The 21,294-nt window shown below is 31.3% G+C and overlaps 1 protein-coding gene across 1 annotated transcript; it reads left to right on the top strand.

Annotated features, from left to right (window-relative positions):
- The first annotated feature begins 13,893 nt into the window (after nt 1-13,893).
- Aprt (adenine phosphoribosyltransferase) lies at nt 13,894-16,938 on the top strand. Its single transcript, XM_088228729.1, has 4 exons — nt 13,894-14,013; nt 14,163-14,319; nt 15,537-15,774; nt 16,693-16,938. The coding sequence occupies exons 2-4, from the start codon at nt 14,228-14,230 to the stop codon at nt 16,915-16,917; spliced, it is 555 nt and encodes a 184-aa protein (XP_088084855.1). The 5' UTR covers nt 13,894-14,013; nt 14,163-14,227; the 3' UTR covers nt 16,918-16,938.
- Nucleotides 16,939-21,294: the final 4,356 nt, after the last annotated feature.

The following is a 21,294-nucleotide window of genomic DNA, read 5'->3' as shown; positions in this document are numbered from 1 at the left end:
TACAAATGCCAAACGCAATTTATCACGTGTTTTTAAAAATAATATTTTGTTCCATTGAAAGCGCCTATCAAACTAAAATGATTTGAATTAAATTTTGATTATCTATTATTTACAATTAAACGTAGTTATGCGGAAAGCAGCCAGCCATAGAAAAGTGAAACTGAGATAATAGCACTTTTGTGAAAAGAGTGAATAATCAAATCTACACAACATTTGGAATGTTTTTGACTAACAAATGATAAACAATATATACATCAGTTTTTTTATAGAACAAACATGAATCTTATCATGTATTTGACCAGTTTTAATGATTTTTAAAGTACCGTATGATTTTTCTTGTGCCGTGGGTGTTTTCGGCAAATTAAGAAAAGCCTTTTTTGTGATCAACACCATGATTAATACAGTTTTTTGTATGAAAGCGGTCTGGCTGTTTTTAGCAGAACATGGAATTGACTCTTATGCACCTAATAACATCAATATATAACTTTTTTCTTAAGTTTATTTATTTATTTATTGTGGATAACTTATATAGCGCCATTTTCGTAATAAAATACCTCAAGGGCGCTTTACATGGTGATTCTACTGTTAAGTTAATTTAATTGAAGCTTTAAATTTGTAATTTGATTAAAATAATTTATTTTGTTGTCACGTGCTACGGATTTATTCAAATGATTTAGAGAACAAGTGGGTTTTAAGTTTTTTCCGAAACATCACTTCACTTTCACAGCCTCGCACCTCTGCTGGGAGAGCATTCCATGCCATAGGGCCTGCGACCGCAAATGCGCGCTCACCAAATTTAGTGCGCTGTTTGCGTAGAGGTATAATAACTTTTCCTCTCGCCGTAGACGTAGCTGATCTAAGCGTGAGACGCCTGTCAGCTAGTTCATCTGGAATGCATAGTTCCCTTAGATATTCCGGAGCCGAGTTGTGCAGTGACTTATACATAAGCCAACAGAGTTTGTATTCGACCCTCTGTGGAAAACGTAGCCAGTGTAGTTCCCGAAGTAGTGGAGTGATATGACTGAACTTAGAGATTCCGAAAATAAGTCTCGCTGCGGCATTCAATACAGATTGTAGGCGAGTCATTTTGTTCATTGGTAGACCTGCATAGATACCATTACAATAATCGACTCTAGACACTACAAACGCATTTATTAATTGACGGGCGGCATCAACCGGCAAATTTTTGCGTATGCATTTAATTTGTCTCAGCTGGTAGAAGCATGAACTTATCGTTCTACTAATTTGAGCGTCAAGAGATAGGTCAGAATTGAGTAAAACTCCCAGTAGTTTAACGGTGGGTAGAACGGCACTCCCTACATTGGGTAGAGCCGTATCCTGGATCAAATTCTGTCGTCTGGCTGAAGCCACCCACAGTTGTTCAGTTTTTGATGGGTTTAATGTTAGTCTGTTTTCAGCCATCCAGTTTCCTATTTTCTTGATGCATCCATCAATTAAATTGACAAGCACACTTCTCTCGCCTGGTTTGCAATAAAAATAAATCTGCGTATCATCTGCATAGCAGTGCGACCACAATCCACATTCTTTGATAATGTTCTCTATATCTTTAGTGTAAAGGAGATAGAGAAGTGGTCCGAGTACTGACCCTTGAGGCACTCCTGTAGACACCCGAAAGTTGGTTGAGCTTTTACCCTGGAACACGACTGCATATTCTCTTTTATTAAGATATGAACTGAACCACATATGTGCCTGATCACGGATACCATAAGTTTTCTCCAGACGTTCAAGCAAAATATTATGGTCTACAGTATCAAATGCAGCACTCATGTCCAGAAGAGCCATCAACACCAGATTACCAGAGTCCACCGACGTTATAATGTCAGACAGTACTCTTATCACTCCCGTCTCCGTGGAATGAAAACGTCGGTATGCCGATTGCCTTACCGAAAATAAAGAATTCCGCTCGATATAGTTAACGAGCCTGTGAGAAACTATTTTTTCTAGTATTTTTGATACGATGGGAAGATTTGAAATAGGGCGAAAACTGGAAAGATCTTCCACATCTAGTTGGGAATTTTTTAAAAGTGGAGTTACATTTGCTTTTTTTATGGCTCTCGGAACAATGCTGCGCTCCATGGATGTATTAAATAAATCTGTTAAAAATGGAGCTAATACGTTAATGCATTTTTTCAAAAGCCATGTTGGCATCGGATCTAATATACATTGTTTGTTGGGTAATGCTGCTACAATTTTTTTAACCTCATTTATAGACGTTGGTTCAAATTTACTGAATTTACTGAATTTTTGAAGGGCATTATAATAAGTTGTGGACTGGCTGCTTTCTGTATAACTACATTAAATTATATCAGATATTTAATAATACCTTTATCTTCAACCGTTTTTAAGGATTAAAAAATATATATATAAAGCCAGTTTCCAACACAATTTTTCTTAAATACTACTACAGTGGAGATTTAAAAAAAAAACAGTTGGACAAGTTATTAATAACAATGAATTCCACTAATGTTTTAGATATTGTATTAATTTTAAAAGACAGTATAAATTTATATTAATCTCGATACATGTAGCATGACAGTTCTTGTACCCTACCTTTAATAACACTGGTCAGCTTAGACAAAAGTCACTAGCGATGGGAAATCTTACCATTTAAGATGTGCGCACGCACATCATCACACATACTGATTACAAATATGTAGTGTTTAGCGCTACCTAGCGGGTGTTTTACTAACTTAAATATAATATGTGAAGTTAGCTTCAGTTAGGGGTATTAATCTTGCTACATGGTAATCCGCCTAGCGGGTGTTAAAATAACTAAAATTGTTTTGCCTGTTAGCTTCAGGGTGCTAATTTACAATGTACCAGCTTCAGTTTGGGGTATTAATCTTGCTACATGGTAATCCGCCTAGCGGGTGTTAAACTAACTAAAATTGTTTTGCCTGTTAGCTTCAGGGTGCTAATTTACAATGTACCAGCAAATCAAATCACCTTCTCCAATTCATCATTATAATAATTATTTATTATCTCATAAAACAAAGCGATTAGATTGGTATTGTGAATTTACACCTTGGGGCTACCTTTGTGCGCCACACTGTGTAAACTACGCTACAATCATGTGGTTTTGGCCTATAATACACTGTGTTAATGTAATAAAACACGTTTGTAGTGTCCACAAAAAAAGTGTGTCCACGATTCGGCCCGATCACACCCAGCGGTATTGAAAATTATTGATGATGTAAAAAGTGATTTTCACACATATTTTTTATTAATAAAAATATGAGAACTTGTACACAAAACTTTACCACTCGTTTTATTTTGATTTAGGGCATATTGTGATGATAAAATATTATTGAAAAACAACCAAAAAATGCCCAAAAGGCGACTTTTAAAACTGGGTCTCATATGACCTACGACTGCCATACCCTTTTTTTTGGGCCAGCGGGCTTTAAGAGTTGAATACATTGTAGTATTACAAATGTGCACTACGCACGGTGTGGTTTCTTTGCCCAAAGTCACTATGTGACGAACACAATATTGAGTTTCTGTATTAAAACTGTACTTAGTAAATATGAAAATATAAATTATTTATGCAGCTAAGTGATAAGGAATGAGTAGAAAGGTCTAAAATTATATTAGTAATAAATTAGAAGAAAATTTTAAAAGACTTACTTCATCATCAAAACTACAGTTCCTTTTAGAATAATGAAGAGTTTTTACATCATTTGCTGCATTCATAATTAAAGGCTCTACTATTATATGTACCAAGTCACCGCTTTTGATGGGAGAACCTAAAGATCCTATCTCAGGATAGTCAAATACATCATGAGTTAGAACCTTGAAAAATAATCACAATAAACCTTTAAATAATAGGGGAAGATGCCCAACTGTGAAACAAGTGTAACAATGAGACAAATTTATTTTTGAACAGAAATAATAGTTGAATTTTGGCCAAACTAATATGTACAACGCACATACATTGTGTAAATACAGTGAGCGTGATGATTTCTATTATAAAAGAAGCCGCATCCTCGGGAAACCACTGAGGATGTCAGAGCGCTCGCCTCCTACCCAATAGCCCGATACTTTATGGATCTGTGCTAAGAGGGGGTTTACCAAAATGAGAACACTCACTGTCCACAAAGTAGGCTCTTTAAAGACCTGGGCTTGGAGGGCAAGAACTAATTTATGAGAACCCGCCACAATAAATCTACACAGGTTGCAGTGACATCAGAAGCTTATATAGCACTGACCCCCATTTTTCAGAATAAGAATCATAATAACTGTAAATACATATGCTATCTTTATGAAACACCAATGAAGTGTTTCTTTTCATAAATATATTTTTTTAAATATGCAATGTCGATAGATCAGAACTCAAAACTTAAAATTATTACATACTCTTTAATGTTTTTACTCTAGGTGTTATAAATGTTTTGTATTGTCTTCGTTATTATAGTCTAATATTTCAGATACTAACAGTCCAGGGACTATGAAATATTTTAGTGAAAAACTATTATAGTCAATGTTTCATGGCAACCTGCTGAGAATCAAACCTGAGACCTGAAGATGCTAACCAGTACACCATGAGTTGAACAAAGTTGAAAAAATTGTGTAAAATGCCCAGACTTCATAACATGCCCCCCTTTTTAAAAAAAAAATATTTGTTTTAAGATATGTCTTTAAATGAAATACCCTTTTGTTATTAAAAAATATATTTTGAATGACTAAGATTTTTTGAAATTATTTGAAACAATCTTGTTAGGTAACTCGAATGATAAAAACTCCAATCTATACCACATGTACTTATTTCTTTGTTCTGTACATAAATTATTTCACTGTTCATCCAATCAGTTTTTAAAATTACAACCCTTAGGAGTGACAACTGGCATAATAATTATGTATTGTATGGTGTGACAGATTTGATTGAAATATTGCGTCATGGAAGAAATATTGATTTACCATTATAGAAACTGCTGGTCTTAAGACCGATACAAAGTCTTCAGAATTAGTTTCAATAGATACATCTAGTCCCGTGTAAATACCAGCCCCAGTAGTGTAATATTTTTTGTTTAATTCATCAAGGTGTGTTTCATTCAATCTAAAAAAAAAAAAAATACATGAAAAAATGAAGTAAAAATGTAACTTACCAAAACTAACTTTTAAACTCTTGCAATAATACCATTAAAAATATATGAAATGAATTAACAAAAATGAATTGTGTTTTCAAAATCAATACGGATATTGTGGAGAAATGTTTTTATACATAATTTTAAAAAATATATATCCCTACAAAAACGCAACATGTTTGGCTTTGATAATTTTGATAACTTTAATCAAGATTCGTGACGATGAACAAAGTTCAAAATTTACATTAGTCGTTACATATTAGGGGAATGACCATTTTCGTGGTAATTAAAAATCATAAATTTAAAAATATTTTTATGCTATAAATACCTAAGTAGTAAAATATTTTTTTTTACTCGACAGTATTTCATAGACCGTTATTTATTTAAATTATTTTTAAAAAAGGTGATATTTCCCTATTAAATAATTTTATTCATTGATATTGAGTAACAATATTTTTTTATTCTTACGTCATTAGTGTATTTTTAAATTGATAATTTGTTATTAAATTATTTCCTTTCTAGTAAAAAAAAAAACAGCCATGACTTTTTCTCAGAAACATCTCTTCTTTATTTCGCCGATAGTGCTCAATATTTTGGAAGAGAGTATTAACCTCTCAAGGACAAAAACTATTTTCAACTGGAATTTTTTGACTTGATTTTCCTTAGTGGGAGGGTTTTGAGTGGGAAACTCCCTGGTGATTTTCCGAATATTTGAGTTTGCTGTTTACCATATTGATGAGCCATGTATTTATTTTTTAAAATTTTATTATGTTTCTGTTTCTATATAATATTTGTGGTGATATACTCTGTGTTAACTAATTATTTGTCGCAACTCAACATTGGACTTTTAGTCCCATGGCGTTGGGACTTATGTCTCAAAAAATGTGTAGTAAACTTTTTAGTATAAGTAATGACCCAATAACCCAAATGGAATAGCCATTAAATAATTCTATTTTATTATTTCGTAAAGTAATGCCAATAAGTTAATGGTAACTCACCTATCATAAGATTCATTGGAATGATGGTAGTTGAAAGTACAGCAAAATCCATCATCAGTTTTAATCATTTTGAACAGTTTCCAACATTCTACATAAACCCCAGCCCATTTACATGTTTTTATAAACTCTGTACATTTTTGGGCAAGCTAGAACAGAAAATTCCAGTTGAATTATTGTGTCTGTCAGACTCACCCGTAAACCAATGTCTATTGTCGCTTGACCGGCCATTGTCTTAAGAACAGTGTAGTAGGTGAATCATGCATTTGCTGTTCGTAAACAAAAATAAAATCAAAACATCCAAATTACTGATTACCTAGTAAGAAAATTAAAGACAATCTCAATTTCCCACTCGGAAGTATAAATAACACTATGAACAACTACTATATAAGCGGTAACACTCTTAGGTACCATAAACTAACTGAAAGTACGTTCTTCCACATACCCGAAACCATTTTAAAGACAGTGGGTCTTCCTATCGGTAAAATTATATGGAGGGTCTTTATCAGATATTGTCATTCGTCCTCATGATCATATTGCAAACATGAATGGTAGCAAAAACTTGTATCATTACACCACATTTACTTGTATCACAATAGCCCATGTCCATTAAAGTAATTTTAAAATTTAACAACATCAGATTAGATTATTATTACCATTTTTTACAAATTTATTTTAACTCCGATGCCCTTCATACAAGTCACCAGAAAAATAAATCCCATAATCAGGCATATAGCACCTCTTATTTAAAGGTTATTTCATCAATTTAATCAAGTCCCTTTGAAAGGACTTTTAGTAAGTAGGTACTAATTTTGACAATTTCAACACCAAGGGTTAACAACACTATTTCGCTTTAATGGGAAAGGACGGCACAAAACATTGGTTCAGTTCATATCCAGAAACACTGGGCCCCCTGGACAATATGTAAAATTTAATATGCCAACCATACAATAACAACTTTTTTACAATACCGCAGAGATTGTGCGGACCAATTACTGCTTCACAAAATTATGACAGGAATAGTTGACTGTGCAGAACTACTTTTTTTTTTTTTTATTTTGCACCACAACAGGCCAGGAGGCCCAATTACAGTGGTGAATTACATCACATAACACCCAGGCTTGAGAAAAATCACATTTTAATTTTTGTGTTCTCACCGGGAATCGAACCCGGAACCTTCCGTGCGTGAGTCATTACACCACGGAGGCCGCCAGTTTACTTACCAGTACTTAGTTTAATAACAATACATGTGCCAGCCAGGATTTGTAGACGTGTTTCATGTACCAAAACGTAAAACATCGCATATTAAAAATACTTTTTTTCGTAGGACTTTTTCAGTGTACAATACAAAATTTAAAGACATAGACTACACAAACATCACTCTGTCAGATTTAAAATTTACACTAAAAATGCATTATGTAACTTAGTAGACATTATAAAATAAATGTATACATCTCCCTTCCCCTCCTTATCCTCTCTTCAATCATCCTTGTCATAATCCCGCCAAATTTACAATAACTTACTGTTCTTTAAAAAAAATCAATTTTCTTTGATTATTGAAAAATAAATATTGGTAAATGTAAATAACATTTTTATATATATAAACTTATATGTATTTATATAATATGTAATATATTTTCTTTACTAACTTTGTCTACTTTGTGGAAATCTGTTATTGGTTCTTGAGTTTATACACTATATCTGTTTGTTTACTATAAATATGTATGTAGAACTGTTGGTTTCCCAAATAAAATAAAATAAAATACTGCATATTCTCTCAAAGATGAGAATTTCGTAGGTATCGGTCACTATATTATGGGACACCCCTGAGATATATTATTCAACATGTAATAAATGCGCTTAGAAGGTCGTTTTACTTCTGTTATCTCGAACACGGGTAGGAGCTCCCAGGATCAAAAAGCTAAAATCCTATATGTATATTCTATCTGCCTTAAATGCGGAAATTTTTGTTAGAAATTGCTTAACAGAAAAAACTTAATTACTAATTCTATGAATATTCATTTGAATTACGCCACTAGCGCTGTAATCATATCAGAGTATGTTTTAACCAAGCATAGATAAATTATTCTGTACATAATGATTTCGTTATGGTGCATGTGATTTTCTTCAAATTTACATAAGAGCGATATAACTTTAAGTACCTAAGTATGTCCTTTGATACTTGAGTTAGTTTCTTTTTTTTAAAGGAATAACCCGCTAAGCCTCTATTTAGAGGCTTGTCAGCAGGTGGGATAGAGGGGATATGGAAGGAGGTAATGAAAAATACTCCACAACACCCAGATCAATTGAGAAAAAAAGCAACTGGTGGGAATCGAACCCGCGACGCCAGTTTCACAGTTGGCTGTCTTACCAACTGCGCCACAGCACCTGTCAAAGTGTGGTGCCAATCATATTCAATATACTTTTTTTTTCAAACCTGGAATGTAAAGCCTTTATACCTACTAGGTAACCTAGTATATACTATACTAAGTACTTTTTCAAGGAGAAATGTAAAATAGAGCCAATGTCATATTTTTCACACATCCCTCGTTGTTCTATGATCATGACGGTTTGTATTGCGAAGTAAATATGGACTATGAAAAGAATCTATGAAGATTTAAAATTAAAAAATGAGGATGAATTACATTGACATGGAATGACGAATTACTTATGTAATTTTATGAATCATACCTGTAACATCAAATATTCAACATTGTACCCGTCATTCTCAAGTATATGAAATATTTCTTTATATGGTTTGACGGGTGGATCTGTGTTTATCAAAAATTGTAAAGCGTAGAAAAATTCATCAGCCTCTTTTTCAGTTATATTATTAGAAAGCCTAAAAAACACCGGAAAATGGATCATTTTTAATTGCGTTACCTTCTAAGACTAAAATATTTTATGTTTACTTACAAAATGGCTTTGATCTTCTGGACTTTAGGTTTATGTACTTTGTTGACATCACAAATAGTTATGGAGGGGAAAGCCACATTCCATATTGGGTAATTTAACGTTTCAATCTTTTAGGGGAAAAAAAAAAAAAACATTCAAAGAAAAATGTGAAATTTACCGATCAAATAAAAAAATGGTAGAAATGGATATTTATTTATTTATGGTTTAATAAACCTTAACATAATAAAAGACATAAGTGGATGAAGGAGTTATGTTCCAAATTTTCAAATATGTAATTTTTTTACAAAGATAAATATTTTATGTACAGCCCTTTCATACCACCATCAAAAAGTGGCACAAAATCAATTTTCAGAGCAAATGAAGGTGTTATATTATTTATGATTGTAATGGTGTTCAAAACATTAACCCCAGATATCTCAGGTTTTTTTTGTCACATAACACCTTATCCACTTATGTCTTCAATTGTAGCCAATTATAATTCCCTGAAAATATTATAATAAAAAATTAAATCAATTAATGAGTTATATATTTTTTTTTAAAAACAAAAACATCAAAAAAGTATAGCTTAGTAAAAAATATCAAAAAATAAATATGCTATCTACAAATAATAAATTCAAAACCAACATAAAAAAGGCTAATTAAACAAAATAACAATAATTATGAAGAAGAAAAAAAATACTTTAAAAAGAAAAAAAAAACAGTTATGAACAGAAAAAAACTTTAAAAAAGAAATTTGAAATAATAATAATTCATCATCATCATTCCCTTTCGCCCCTAATGGTGCATAGGGCACTGAATTGGTACACCATTTGCAGCGTATTTTGATCATTTTTGTTACATGAAGGTAAGGTGATTAGTCTTACGCTATAGGTACCAGTCCAGGGACTATGAAATATTATGGTGTGGTGTGTAAACACCCTTTTAAATAAATATTTCATACCAACCATGTCGGGAATCGAACCCGAGACCTCTTGCTCTTGCATGGTAGGCAAATGCGCTGACCATTACACCACGAGGCCAACAATAATAAATAAGTGGGTCAAGATACTGTATTTTGGATAAAGGAATATGGTTTTTTTACATTGATATATTTTTATATTAAAGCTTTTATTCAACCCGCCGCATTGTGAATGTGTGAAGTGTGGAGTATGATCTTTTAGTGAGGTGGATTTCTATTTAACTTTCAATTCATATAGTCAATTACTTACTGCTGATAAAGTTGGAGCTACACTATATCTCCCCCATACTAAAAGACTCAGAATTATACAAAATATGGCTCCCAGAATTGTTAATGTGCTCCAAATAAAGATTTGAAACCAATGTGCTCCCTTTTCTGTAATATAACGAAGGCCATGAATACTTGTATTGTCGCAAAATTCTTTTATATGCTCCAGTAATAATGTTTTCTGTAAACAAATATAATTCCTATTCATTATACCATCTTAAATTTTTGATAAGTTTCTCTTATTCCTTTATTTTAAATACATTGTTAATTTTCTAATATGGTTAAGCACCAAAAATGAATAGGATAGAATTCATAAGTAAGGTCTTGATAAAGAAGCTTGTGAAGCTTTGAAACCGGTCGGTACAAAAAATAATTGGTTTAAAACAAAGTTGTTTTAAATAAAAAAGTAAGTGCTTCAAATATAAAAAAAACTATGTAGATATATATTGTAAATTAATTTATAAATAGATTCACAATTGTTAAAAAAAACATGGTCTTGACTATTTTAATATGGGAAATGAAAAAGTTCAGTGGTCCAGGAAATTCATCATTATCATCATTCCCTTGCCGCACCTAATGGTGCATAGAGCACTGCATTGGTACACCAATCGCAGTATATCTTGATTATTTTTGTTACATGAAGGTAAGATGATCAGTCTTATGCTTCAGGTACCAGTCCAGGGACCATGCAATATTTTTGGTGTAAATCACATTTTTAAATAAATATTTCATATCAATCATGTCGGAAATCGATCCCGAGACCTCTTGCATGGTAGGAAAACGCGCTGACCATTACACCACGAGGCCAACGGATATTGGATATAATTTTTTTTCTTCCACACTCAGTAAAAATTAAAGTATTTAATTGTACTGCCAAGTTTCTCAAAAATGTATGAAAATCAATAAAAATTAACTACGTCTCAAGTTCTTCCGAATCAATCGATGATAGAGTGTTGTGACAGATTTCCGGTTTCCAGGAAGCCAACTCACCAATTAGCAGAACTCATAGACATGAACTTGTGATATAAATATACATTTTTAATTTTTTGCTTAGTTCGATGGTTTATTAATAAATAAAAACATATTAAAAAACTACTGAACTTCCTCACTCTAAGCTAGCTAGGACCAAAAATAAAATGATGTTTGAAAAAATTATAAATGCGCAAATAAATTATAATATTACCGATTTACACATTTTCAATTTTGATATTAGAATGTTGGCCTGCAAAAGTTATTACGTAACTAAGCCCACTAAATTTGTCAGAGGAAAGGAAAACAAAAATTTCCACTTTTGTGATTACTTACTGACCATTTGATTGCTTTTCTCTTCATATTAATTATACCCATGCCAGTCAGTTTGCAATGATCAATTAAAGTAATATTAATTTGATTGAGTGAGTAGGTATTACCTATGTCTATCATTATGAAATGTTTTTTTAATATTTTGGCATCTATAAGAATATTTTGTTTCTTTACCGAGGCCTTAAACCAAAACATGACAATATTGGCCAAAATATACGTATTTTAAAAATCCAAATGTAATAAAATTAATTTACATTTATTTATTTCACAGTTTTAATTAATAACGTACAGAGGTTCATTGTTCCAAGTCCCGAGTAGCTAAGACATTCCTGTTTTTAAGCATGTCCTTCTTTTAAACATGTGTTTTATTTTCATTAAATGATGCTTATAAAATTCAAATAATAATAATAATAATATCAAAAAATGAAAAATTAATATAAATTAGAAAATATACATACCATTGATAATTAGAAAATGAAACATTAATGTAAATTAGAAAACATACCGATAATAATAACAAAAAGTAACATAAATGTTAATTCTAATATTAATACAAAAATTCAAACAAATGTAAATTACAGAACATTAAAAAAATAAATAATATATAAATAAACAAAGTCATAGAAATAATTTACAGGATATAAAAGATCTACTCCTTATCCACTTGCTCAGCATTTTCTTTTAAACATTGTAACTGACAGACACCTTTATGTAAACTAAATAACATATTATGTCCCTATCTTAAAAACAAAAATAATAAAATGGATATGCTTACAACATAAATAACAATGACCAAACAAACGTTAAGAGGAAAAACGGTGGCTAAAAAATTTGTAGAATAGGTATTTGAACACTGTTTACTATCACACTCTCACAAATGCCTCCCCGATACTGTGCGAAAGAGAACTGTACAACGAACAACGGACTACTTCATAACAAATATCGATGTTTCGTTGTCCCGTTTTCCGCAACGCAAAACTGAACGGATTTTGTTGTTTTTTTTTAGAAAGAGTATCAGAATGAAATTTTCTGTGTCTGTACGTTTTCTATTTTTCAAAAATAGTTATCATATTTATATTTCATGCATTTGAAGACAGCGAATAAAACTTGGCCCTGTGAAGGCTTTTTCCATTGCCTAGCCCAGGAGCAATAAAATATTGGAGTGTAGAACCACCTATACAACTAATACTTAACGTCCACCCGGCCAAGAACCAAACCAGGGTTTTAAGCATAATAAGAGAGTAGCCAGTAAGACAAAAACACTTGTAAGGGTTTTGGTTCTATTTCATACGTAATACGAACCGTTTTCTTTATTTGCCCATTCGGGTACCTAATGTTATTTTTAGAATATTATATAAAATACTGTATTTCAAAAATTTATCTAAAAACGTGCAGATAAAATTAGAGCCTTTATATTATATACAATTTTTGATTTTATTATTTTTTTTAAATAAATCGAATCTATTCAATTCAATGAATTTAATAAATTTGATTCCTTAAGTTAGTGCGGCATAATATAAAAAAATCTGTCAGCCTCGTGGAGTAATGATCAGTGCGTTTGCATACCATGAGAGAGGTTTTAGGTTTGATTCCAGACATGGTTCATTTGAAATATTTATTTTAAGGGGTATTTTCACATCACACTATAATATTTCATAGTTCCTGGACTGGTACCTATAGCGTAAGACTGATACCTTGATACATGTAACATAAATGATCAAGATACGCTGCGATTGGTGTAGAAATGCAGTGCCCTATGCACCATTAGGGGCGGAAAGGTAATGATGATGATGATAAAAAAATCTGTACTCAATCTAAATAATTAGTAAATTGAATTGAAACCAGCACTATTTTATTGCAATTTTTTTTTAATAAGAAAGTTTAGTAGTTTACAAAAAAAGGTAAAAACCATCAAACTAAGCAATGAAAAAATGGAAGTATTTTAATATATCATGTTGCCAGTGCTTAAAATTTTACAATTTTTAAATAATGAGTAATATATGTTCTCATCGGTGAGTTCTGCTAATTGGTGAATTGGCTTTCCGTGAACGTCATTCAACGTACCCTGTTCATTTTTATCACCTTTTTTTTCATACGATTTCGAAAAACCTTTTTTGGGAAAAAAATAATTTTTTTTTACCGCCTACTAGAAAATATTTTTTATATCCAATTTCCCAAAGCAAAATTTATTGATAATATCTTTAATGGTAGATTTGAAATTATTTTAAGATGTGAGACGCTTTTGTCGAAACATCGGTTATCAAAATAATATAATATTGCAATCTAAAAACTAATTTACCCATTACTTCTGCAAGATTTGATTTGTCTGTAGCAAACTCTATGTCAGAATGTACGATGATACAATCTATGGTTTTAAACTCACAGATTATATTTAAACTGTCAGATGCAGATGTCAGATTCTGATTGATCATTGATGTCAGGTTGAAGTTTGAAGTTTCAGTTACAGACTGTGAGTTGAAATTTATTGATAGCAATGTTGGTTATGTTATATCTGTAGTCTGTGGTTATGTTTCAATCTAATCTGTGGTTTAAAAGTTTTTATCGTGTGCAAAAATACGCTATTTATCTTTATATCGAATTCATTCTAAATTGTTGCAGATTAGATAACTTCCACTTGCCTGAAACAATAATAAATAGGAATTATTAACTAACATTTCTCAAAAATGGCGCCTCAAACTTTTGAAGAAAAGATAGAGTATATCCGTCAGCACGTGAAAAGTTTCCCAGATTTCCCTAAAGAAGGAATTCTTTTCAGGTAAGAATCGTATCAGGTATAGATATTGTATGCGAATTTTTATAGTTTTTCAATATATAACGCCTCGACAGTGAACACAGGTTTTGTTCTGAAACCGATTGGCATTAGTATTGTAATATATGTCATAAATTCCTAACATAATGATGCATAGGGCATAGTATTGGTGCTCCAATCCCAGCGTACCAGTGAATATTTGTAATATACATGACACTGAATATTGCAATAAAAAACAACACGTTAAATAACTATTTCACGCCAACCTACTCAGGTCGAACCCAGAACCCAACGCATTACTGGCAAACGCACAAACCAGTAATATTTTTTTTCTGGATTTCTCTTTTCAGAATTTTTATCTGAGAGCCATCAACTCAAAAACACTCGCCAAGGGTTCTGGTTCTATTTCACACACAACGGTATTCATTAATTTGCCCCGGGTACGAAAAATTTAATGTAGTCCCGTGATTGCATTCAATCACCCCGTGGTGATTTTTATATTCGTGGAATAAGCCACCAAAAGATACAAACATTTAAAAAATATAATCTTTTTAATATAGGTGCCAGTTTTTTCCAATTTTTTTCCAATGTTCTTCTTATCGTTCCTCTCCCCAGTGGAGGTTGTTGGCAGCTGCCCTGAACTGAGTTCTGTAATGGAGCCAGTCTCATAAGTTCTTCAGCCAAGAGATGCGCCTTCTTCTTCACTGTGACTTCCTATAATTCTTCCTTCTGAATGACTTTAATATGTTATATTTTTTGCCTTTCATCACATGTCAGAAGTACTCGAGTTTTCTTTTCCTTATTGTATTAAGTACCTCTTTATACTTTTCCTTTTGTCGTAGAACGCGCAACCTGTTCATTCATGAGATTTTTAATATTCTCCTGTAGCACTACATTTCAAACGCTTCAATCTTTTTTTCATTGCCTTGGGTGAGTGTCTGCATTTTGATGCCTTAAAAAGTTACCTAGAATACGTAACATTGTACAATTCGCACATTCGCGAATTCCGAGGTCTAAATTAATCTCTATTCAGACTTTAATTTCATTTATCATTCAGCCAATATCTTAAATATTTATATTGATGGACTTACTCAATGACTTGCTCTCCAATTTTTAAAGCCACTGGTAAAGTTTGTGGGTTTTTCTGAATAACCATATGTTTGGTCTTGGAAATATTCATTTCTAGCCGTTTGTTCCAATGTTAATTATGTTTGTTTTTTTAGGGATATTTTCTCAGCCCTGGCAAATGGACCGGTATGTAAGGTTTTAAAAGATGTCTTGATTGAATATGTGAAGGTGCATTTTCCTGGCATAGAGGCTGTTGTTGGTTTGGAGTCCCGAGGATTTCTTTTCTGTTTCACAATAGCATCAGAGCTAGAAGTCGCTTGTCTCCCGATCAGGAAAAAGGGAAAACTTCCTGGAAAAATCTTGTCTTACGATTACACTCTGGAATATGGGACAGTAAGTTATATCAATGACTCTTATAAGAATTTTTTAACATATTCAGTACTCAATAGATTACTTTTAGCTGTTTGTACAATTGATTTTTGAAACACAAATAAAATTGACATGATTTCTTCTTCTTCGTTTTTTCATGGCCTTTTCACATCTCAACTCGGGTGTTCTGGCCAGTGTTGAGTATTTTTGTTTTTTTTTTTACATATATATACACATGTGTTAGTAATATAATATGTACAAGTTAGTATGTTAGTATTTAATATAATATATACATATAATAATAAAACATATTTACAGCTTTACACCATTTACAACTAGATATTTACATAGGATTTTAAATACACGTTTATTGGGTGGGGACAGGAGAGTTAGAATATGAATAGGGAATGGGATATTAATATCAGAGAGGTCGGATAGGAAATCAGGATAACAATCATTTATGGGGCATCCAAAAAAAATATGGTTTAAATCTTCCTCATCTAGCTGACATTCGCAAATGGCAGAGTCCCGGACATGGATTCTGAACAGGTGAGAACCATTTGACATGATTTAACACATTCGGAGAAGGAAACAAAAATATTGCCATGTGAAAATATTGCATTTCAAATATCTAAAACATGGCTCAATTTTCTCAATGATCGAGTGTCAATGCAAAAAGCCTTCATTTTATGTTTACAGACACTTTTAAATGGCAATCGCTGACCACTGTCAGTAACAAATATGATATGAAAAGAAGATGCAGAAAATATTTCTTCAGACATAGTTGGAAAACAAATGGTGTTGAAACATATTTTTTACTGGATGATGGAAGAATATTCTATGATCAAGCCGCATAAACTGTTAATGAATTGCTGATGGAGGAATTGTGAATATTCAAATGTGTATTCAAAGTGTAAATGTTTTTTTTATTTTATTTTTCAGGACACTTTTGAGGTGCAGATCGACAGCATAAGTAAACAAGGCTTAAAATGCTTGATTGTGGACGATTTAATAGCTACTGGTGGTTCCATGCTCGCCGCTATTAATTTGTTGCAGAAGGCCGGTTGTCAAGTAATAGGGTGTCTGGCTATTATGGAGTTATCTGATTTAAAAGGCAGGCAAAAATTCCCCAGAGGAACAAAAGTTCATTCTCTTCTTAACTATTAAGAAATTCACCAAAAAGAAAAATAGCAACTCTTATTTTCTATAATTTTCATGTTTTTATGTTGAATATTAATTTTAATTTACTTAAGTATTGCATTTAAAAAAATATATATAAATAATATTTGACTTTTTATAACATGCAAATATTTTTTAATTTATGCTTATTGATTTTGGCAGAACTTCCATAAAAAAAAATATTCGGCTTTATAAGTGTTAAGTTAGAATTCGGCCATTGATATAGCAATTTGGTTGCTGAATAAGACTTCTGCTCACAGTGTAGCTATATTTTTCTGTACATATGGGCAGCTAAGCGGCTATCTCCTTTGATATGTTTCGGGAGATGGTTTTTGATTTGTCTCATAAGATATTCCTAAACATTTTATTTCCCCTGTTCCAAACTGTTATTAATGCCAAATAAATAATTATAATTTATCTGTAAATAAATTATGAAGTAATGGGACGTTAATACTGGAAATTCCACTAGTTTAGTCATAATATTTTTTTTTAAAAGCGTACATGTTAAAGGTTTTTTATTATAATTTTTGTAGTCCAGTTTTAACTCTTATAATGTATTGTTTATTTTATGTAGTTTATTTTCTCAGGATAAGATTAATGCTCAATTGCAAATAATGTTAATGTTATGGAAATGTAATTAATATTCCAGTAAACTAAAGAGCTTTAGGCATTTAAAAAACTACTGATAATTTTTATTTGATAACATGATTTTGATATTTTGTGATAGCATGTGACATAATATACATTCCGTGAATAATTTTATATATCATTACATTATAATCTAAATCCATGTATTTTGCTCAGTTGGATGCGTAAGTTGATGTTATTAAAAAAATATGTAAATTGATAATACTTTCATTTATGACGCTGCCAGGAAACAAACCTGGGATCTCAATAGTATTGGATGAATACGCCAACCACTGCACTATGAGGCAGACCTATCTCCACTCTCCGATTTCCGTTTCCAGGATTTTTACCCGAGAGTAGCCATTGAGTCAATAACAGTCCAGGGTTCTGGTTTTATTTAACACACAGAACTGTATTTTTCATCTGCCTGGATACGGATATGTATTGTAAACTTAAACAGTAGTTAAACAATAGTTTAGCACCCTTGAGGTGATTTCTAAGAAAAATGTAGCTAAATGCAAATAAATAAAATTATAAATGAATTTCCATACACATCTGCGTAAAATCCCAGCTTTATTATTCATATATCTTATCATGCATGACATTTACTTTGTTGTGATTGAATTTCTTAATTTTATTAACTCTTAAAAGACCGATAAAACAATCTGCTGTAACATCATGTTACACTAAGCAAAAGACGAGCTGTTTTCAAATGTTTGTATTTAAAAACAAAAATTTAAATATATGTTTACTAAATTGTTGCAACAGAGAGGGAAAACATTTTTGAGAAGGGAATATGAAAGTCTAGCCATTTACAGGGCTTATGACCAGTCCTTGTCTGGTTTAAGTGGCCACTTTACACACTGTAACATTCACCATTTCTCAATTCTTCCATTTGTTGACTTATATGAAGTAAAAGAAGTGGAAGAAAAATGAGATTTATCTCATCTATGTTTATAAAAATGTGTACTTTATAATTTGGGTATAAGTAAAAATGAGATATGCTAGACCCTGAACTCTTTAAATAGTGAGAGGTCAGTAACTCGATAAGATATCTGATTAGGCTATGCTCAAATTTCAATTAAATATATCTGTACCTCAGAGGCAGACGGATGCAAATCCAGAATTTGATGAAATGACATTACGATTTTCGTACCTAGTTTATTATCATGTCTATTGATTTTGAAGAAATGTAAATCTTATAATGAAAAAACCAATGTATTAAGATACTTAAAATACAAATTAATGTTCTGAATTATTATATATCACTTAGAGAAAATATATTCTTTTGGCTATTGTTGAACATTTGATGTTTGGATTTGCATCCGTCTGCCTCTGAGGTACAGATATTAAAAATAGTTTAAAAACAAAAATTGTTTATAATAAAATTCGTTTTGTGTACAGAAAAATAATTTGTATGTTTTATTTTACAGTGATAGGCAAATACCAGAGATAAAGATATTTTGCCCTAAGATATTTTATAAGAATTTTTCAGGAAGATTATTGGTTTTCATGTGCGTTGGTTTTCATAATACGAGGGGGTACCCAAAATAAACAAAAATATTTTTCAAAAAATCTTTAGTAGCCTTTTAAGTTCTCTCCTTTGGAGCCAATGTTCTTGTCCAATATTTTATTATTCCATTGCTGGAAACATTTTTAAAATTCATTTTCCGTGATGCTGGCAGTGCCACTCTTAACCTCAGCAACATCGATAAAACCTTTGAGTAATAATTCACTCTCACTTAAAGGAAAACCCTTTTAGTTATATTGCATAGAACAAAAGCGTTCCAAATTTTTGGTTTGGTTTTTAGTTTAACTACAAACTTCTAACGGACGGTTTCGGTTTGCCTGAGTACATACAGCCCGCTGTATTACTGTAAACTGTAGCTAACTTCGTAGTTCAAAATCATAGAATAGTTTTTGTCTGTATGGGTGACTATTAGCCGGTAGCATATTTATTACTCTTAAGGGTAAAACGCTATCAATCTTTTGTGTACCATCAAAAATTGGTGCACAAATAGGGCTGTGTGAGAATAAATTTGGTGAGTAAATTTTTTTTTTACATCCATATTTTTGTCATTCAATTACTTAACATCTATAATTTATATTCCTGTTCTTCATTTTTCTCTCCTTTGAATATTGTAACTCGCATGTTGTGGACAATTATAAAGGATATCTGGTATTGTTCCCAAATAAATAAGTAAATATTTAACGTAAAAGAAAAGGAATAAGATAAACAAACAAATTTAAAATATATTTATATTTCTCATACATTACATTTTATTTACAAATTGTGAGAATCACAGCTACAGTTTACCTATTTTTAATACATATTTATGCATACTTAATAGAAGAAAAACATTATCATTGAATGAGTGTCATTTTTGTTCATGGCATTTCATAATTGTGTTAAGTATTACAGTAAACATACTTTAATAAATGTGTGAAAATAGCTGCAAAACAAAGAACACACATAATACATAATCTGTGATATTTTAAAAATACATTTAACAGCAAAAATATTATCCTATTACTGCGTAGGATTTTTGTTACATAATAATATAATATGTACAGGGAACCTCTATATTTGCTAATATTTGTAATATTCGATAATCGACACATTTTGAAGACAATTTTTTTCCCCATGTTTGTTAGTATTTTCCATATTCATCATCACTTCCACCAAAAAGTGCAGAATATGTCGACCAAAATATAAATATATGATATATATGGGGGCAATATATATACAGATATAAATATACATAAATAAATAAATGCACATAACGATAATGTGATTGGACTACTTCAGGGCCCCGACTTCAATGGGAAGCTAACAGAGTTATCTTCGACTATCTATAAAGAAAAATCGATATTTATGTACGAAAATTAGTATATTTGCATGAACATTTAAAGAATCTTTAAACTATTTTTATGTTTATTATTTTATACGTATACAGTATTATGTCTGTACTCTTCTTATTTGATTATTAATTAAAACTAATGTCTGAGCACCCGATGACAAACTATTATTGAAAAGTTTATTGGGACAAAATGTATCTTAATACTTTGTTTTCTTTATATATCTTAATATGTATATTTTATTGAATAAAGACTCTATAAAACAAAAAAAACAAAAAAATCTTCATCGGTAACCTATGATTGAACATGTTTAAAAGAAAAAAATGTATGCATATTCAGCTTTTCATACAGAAAACTTAATTTTACTTTGTAGATAAAATTTAAGATAAATGTTGACTTACTATTGTAATCGGGGCCCAGGGCCCGTATTCTAACGGGAAGTCAAAATTTATCTTTAATTTTATCTACAAAGCAAAATTAAGTTTTCTATATGAAAAATAGGTTCAATTACAGGTTACCGACAAGGATACTTTTTTATACATAAATTTCGATGTTACTATAAACTGTCTCGATATGTACCGATGAAGATAACATTCATAATCGCGACCCAGGAAGGTTTTACAGAGCAGACTGAAACAGTCAATATTCGACAAGTTCCTTGTTAAATCAAGTTCTACTGAATAATCAGCAAAATGGATCCCAATATCAGAATTGGAATTACTATTGGCTGTTTTGTTTTAATTGATAGCAACGCTTGTTCTTAACATTAACCTTTCTCTTCTTTCACGTATATAACTATATATATTTATTAAGTACAAAAAAGTTAATGTTTAAACAACATTTTTGTACCATTTTTAGAAGTTGAAAACATATTAATCA

This window comes from Micrasema longulum, unplaced genomic scaffold (genome assembly GCF_059751315.1).
Source record: "Micrasema longulum isolate JH-2025_06_02 unplaced genomic scaffold, ASM5975131v1 h1tg000605l, whole genome shotgun sequence".
Taxonomy (NCBI): domain Eukaryota; kingdom Metazoa; phylum Arthropoda; class Insecta; order Trichoptera; family Brachycentridae; genus Micrasema; species Micrasema longulum.
The sequence above is the reverse complement of the archived record's forward strand: the minus strand, read 5'-3'. Positions and strand labels throughout refer to the sequence as shown.

What these genes read in the sequence shown, in the direction of transcription:
- Aprt (XM_088228729.1), top strand. Translation starts at nt 14,228, where the DNA reads ATGGCGCCTCAAACTTTTGAAGAAAAGATAGAGTATATCCGTCAGCAC. An exon ending in AAAGAAGGAATTCTTTTCAG is followed by an intron (nt 14,320 to 15,536) that starts GTAAGAATCGTA and finishes TTGTTTTTTTAG; the next exon opens with GGATATTTTCTCAGCCCTGG. An exon ending in ACACTCTGGAATATGGGACA is followed by an intron (nt 15,775 to 16,692) that starts GTAAGTTATATC and finishes TTTATTTTTCAG; the next exon opens with GACACTTTTGAGGTGCAGAT.